Source organism: Phaethon lepturus, unplaced genomic scaffold (assembly GCF_000687285.1).
Source record: "Phaethon lepturus isolate BGI_N335 unplaced genomic scaffold, ASM68728v1 C13960944, whole genome shotgun sequence".
NCBI lineage: Eukaryota > Metazoa > Chordata > Aves > Phaethontiformes > Phaethontidae > Phaethon > Phaethon lepturus.
The window spans coordinates 1-4,225 of NW_010576036.1; the positions used below are offsets into that span (position 1 = coordinate 1).

Here is a 4,225-nt window from a genome sequence, read left to right on the forward strand (position 1 = left end):
CCCCCCAACGCCACCGAACGTGCCGAAACAGCCGTTTGCAAACCCCCCCGCCCTTGGGCGCGGGCTGCGCTCCCCCACCCGCGTATTTCACCTGCCAGCAAGTGGAAAGCAGCCGCACAAGCAGGGTGTGTGTTAAACCAGTCTTTATTTCTCTCTCAGCACAGCGGGACCAGAGTTAGGACCACTCTGTGGCAGTGCCAACCCACTCAGTAGCCTGGGCCGTGGGGGCTGCTGACCAGTCCTCGGTGGCCGGCTGGGCACTCCAGTCCTCTGCAATTACAAAGACAGCAACACTTAGTGCACCCCAGCTCTTCCCCCCACTGCTACAAGACAAACCCCGCTTCCCACATACACCCTCGCAACTGACCTGTGGGGAACTGCTGTATGGGCACAGACGGGACCTGCACGCCCTCAGACCAATCTGCAACCTCGGGCTGAGGAGGAGCAGTGAATTCAGGAGCTGGGGCTGTCCATTCAGTCTGGAACTCCTCCTTCGTAACTGCTTTCTCAGCAGCAGCCTGCTCCTCCTTCTCGATCTGCAACGGAAAAGCATAGCCTAAGTGTCCCAGAAACACCACACCACCCACACTATCACATACCCAACAGGCACCAACCGACAACAGGCAATACAATTAACCAATCACCACCTTCAACTGTGAAGTGCAATTATAGCCACAAAACCTGGCCTCAACAGCAGGCACAAAGGACTATGGGGCTGGAGCACAAGCGAGACATCTCACACAGACACACGTCCTGCCAGAGGTCTCCTACCTCCTCAGGATCCCTGTAGAAGTACAAGTCAGGCATGACTTCCCACGGGTGCTCACGGGAGATGGTGCCACGCATGCGCAGGACCTCCCGCGCCAGCATCCACCACATCAGACCCACTGAATGGGCTCCCTGGAACAGAAGAAAGCATGTTAAGATTCACTGTAAAGCTATACCTTTGAAAACACCTTTTTTTTTTCCTTCGCAAGAGCAAATTACTTATTTGCACCCAATCCAAGGCTCTTGTTTGGCAAGAGAAGGACGTTACTTGCTGATGCTTGGGACTTAGGTACTTGGACTCAGGAAAGGGCAACTTTTCAATTCCCAGTTCCCATTTTCATGGCTCTGCAGAAATCGCAGTGCACTTCAATCACCAGCATCTGAATTTGCTGTATACAGCATAGCCTGAAGCAATTCACCTGCTATGGAGCCTCATACTGCTCACTAGCCCACATGAATCTTGTCCAAAAGACAGGGATTATGCTCATCACATATGCTAGAATGAAGAAATAGAAAACCTGACCAAATGAGCAAATCTTACACACATGCTTAGATTTGGCTTACATTAGTTTTGGTGAGTGACATCTAGATAGAGATCAGAGATAGTTTCCCCATCTCCCTAGACCTTACTTTTCAGGTGGTTTCTGGCAACGTAATGTTTCCGAGCAGTTTCTTCATCAGTTCACCTTATCTTTCATTCACATTCATAAACTGTGGCAAGAATGACTATCAAACTCCACTCACTGGGCCACAAAGACCCTCATGGCGTCAGCGAAAAATCCTGCCAGGTTACTATAGCACACGTCCTACACTTGAGAGTTCCTTGGCCAGAAACTGGCCTCAGCTCCAAGCTCCAACTGTGTGCAGTTCCTCTCCTCCTTCTCACCCACCTGCTAGCTTGCCAGAGACCTTAATTAGCTCGTCACCCTGGGAGACGTGAGATACAAGCTAACCCTCCCCTGCAGAAAGCATCCATCTTGCAACCTAGGGCATGGTCTGATGGAAGCAGCTTTGAATGCTACAACACAGCCATTACCTTATTGTTGCAGGGAATAGCAATATCCACATAGCGCAGTGGGGAGTCGGTGTTGCACAGTGCAATGGTGGGGATGTTGACGTAAGATGCCTCTGTCAGTGGCTGATGATCAGCCCGGGGGTCCGTCACAACCAGGAGCCGTGGCTCACGGAAAGCCGCTTGGATCTGATTTGTGAAGGTACCGGGGGTGAAACGTCCAGCAATAGGAGTAGCCCCAGTGGCAGCAGCAAACTTCAGAACAGCACGCTGCAAAACGGACCACAGCAAAGGTGAAGCAGGAAAACCGCATTTCAACAAAGTTACCCAGGTATGCTGTCAGCGAACATGCCAGAAATTTAATTGAACTATTTGTTTCGATTCCTGTGAAATCAGGGCTCACCAGTAGCTCTGCAGTCAGAATGAGACAAAACAAAAATGTTTCTGAAAATAGCAACACCAACACCAGGAGTTAAAAAGATCATATCCACCAGCAAAGCAGGAAGTCAGGATACAGAAAAAAAAAACTTTTTTCGCCCTGAAGCTATTTGCAAGCTGTACACCGAAGTCTCATAATCAAATCATGAAAAGGGGGATAAAACAAACACCTTCTGAAAAAAGCAAAGCCAATTTTCTTCCATTATTTCTACATCCTGTCATTATTCAGTAGTGTAACTTCAGGAACTACACGAAAAGCTCAGCAGTAAATATACACAAACTGTAGCTGCGTCCATTAAAATTGCAGTTGGCAGTTCTTACTCACTTGCAACAGTTTTCAACTGCTCAGACATGTGGCAAGGCCTACTATCAAACTCCAGTCATAGAGGGAGCTCCTCTCCTGGCGTTAGCGAAAACCCTGCCATCCAGTTTGCTGTAGCACACTTCCGACACTTGAGAGCTCATCGGCCAGAAACTGACCTCAGCATCAAGCTTTAACAGTGTGCAGGCCAAGTCCATGGGGACCCAAGTTCTTCCTTTATAAATCCACCCCGTGTCATTCACAACCTGCCTGAACATTTGCAGCACCACTTGCATTAGTCCAAAGAAAGTAAGCTCACAGATAAAACTTCAGTGCCTAATTAGATTTTATTTAAAAGTTGTGTCCCTCTCCATGACAGATTTTTTTTTGCTAAAAATCTAAAGACAAAATTAAAAATACAGTAGTTACTATACCTTGCTCAATAACAGAGCAAATGATTTCTTTGAAAAATTTTGTATCAGGCGCTTATTGTCCCCAAAAAGCAGTGCCAATGACTCACAGAATTACTGAGGGGCAGGGGTGAACACACCAGGGGGCTGACCACTAATATGCCAGAAATCCAACAGGAAGTACCCAAAGGAAGATATGAAAGTAAAACAAGATATCAAACACCCTGAAACTACAGAAATGGAGAGTGGATTTCTATCAATCTGTTCTAAGCTGCAAGTGCAACACAGCCAATATGCTTCCAAAAAATTGTTCCTAAAGCCAAAATTCGTGTTACTCCCTTTTATCATCAAGCTGCCATTGGCAGAGAATGATGATGCATAGTAAGAGAGTCCTGCTCCCAAGACTGCAAGCCTCATGCCCAATGAATGTCCATACCTGTCCAGTATTTCTAGAAGAAATGACGCTCACATCAGCTGGGTTCTCAATGGCAACAATGGCACGAGCTGCCAGGAGGAGCTTTTCCCAGGTCCTCTTTAGATTGATGATGTAAATACCTATTAGTGACAAAAGGCTTTAGAGCAACCAGCAAACACAAGATCCTAAAACAGGACAGCACTCTTCTGCCATTAAACTTGTCACATGGCTGTGGTTATTCCAAAATTCTAGTCAGTGTCAAGTAAAACCCTCCCATACGGTTTTAATGTAGCACACTTCCAGCACCTATCAACATGAACCAGGGCCTGGTATGAGCTTCAAACTTTTATTAGGGTGCAGCTCAGATTGAATTACAATGTAAACAAGCAGCAAAAATCACTACTGAGACATTAAAAGCATTTTGTTACTATAGCCAAGGACTAGCAGAAGTGCCCAAATCCAGCTATGATTGATTTACCAAGTTCTGAAATCCGTATTTCATTCTACTTCTCCAAGTAATATGATTTAATCAGTAAAGACGTCTGCACCTTTCAGAACATGGAGAAACTGCTAAGGAGCTCAAGCATTAACACTTTCCTGCTTTCTTCAGCTGCACCGACAAAACCCCAGCTGCCCACCGAGGGCCACCCATCCTACAGATTTACCATCGCTTTTCCTTTTGTAGATATACTGCTCCATCTGGAAGTCAAGGTTGGTGCCTCCCAGATGGGTCCCGGCAGCGAGGAATTTGAGGACATCCTCTTCCTTCATCTGCAGGACATCGAGACCTCCGGACATTGTGGGGTTTCCCTTTGGAAGCGACGACAGGGAACCTGCAGGCACAAGCACCCGGCTCAGCCACGCGGGGACTCCCACCTCCC

At 47.3% G+C, this 4,225-nt stretch overlaps 1 protein-coding gene across 2 annotated transcripts; it reads right to left on the reverse strand.

Annotated features, from left to right (window-relative positions):
• Positions 1–122: 122 nt before the first annotated feature.
• Positions 123–4,207, reverse strand: RPSA (ribosomal protein SA). 2 transcript variants are annotated; one of them, XM_010295635.1, is made up of 6 exons: positions 4,010–4,207; positions 3,366–3,484; positions 1,805–2,050; positions 772–900; positions 368–536; positions 123–270 (listed from the first exon to the last, which is right to left on the reverse strand). In XM_010295635.1, the coding sequence occupies exons 1-6, from the start codon at positions 4,140–4,142 to the stop codon at positions 176–178; spliced, it is 891 nt and encodes a 296-aa protein (XP_010293937.1). In that variant the 5' UTR covers positions 4,143–4,207; the 3' UTR covers positions 123–175. The 2 variants fall into 2 exon arrangements, with proteins under 2 accessions (XP_010293937.1, XP_010293938.1); XM_010295636.1 differs by having other exon boundaries at positions 194–270; positions 364–536.
• Between the last annotated feature and the right edge of the window lie 18 nt (positions 4,208–4,225).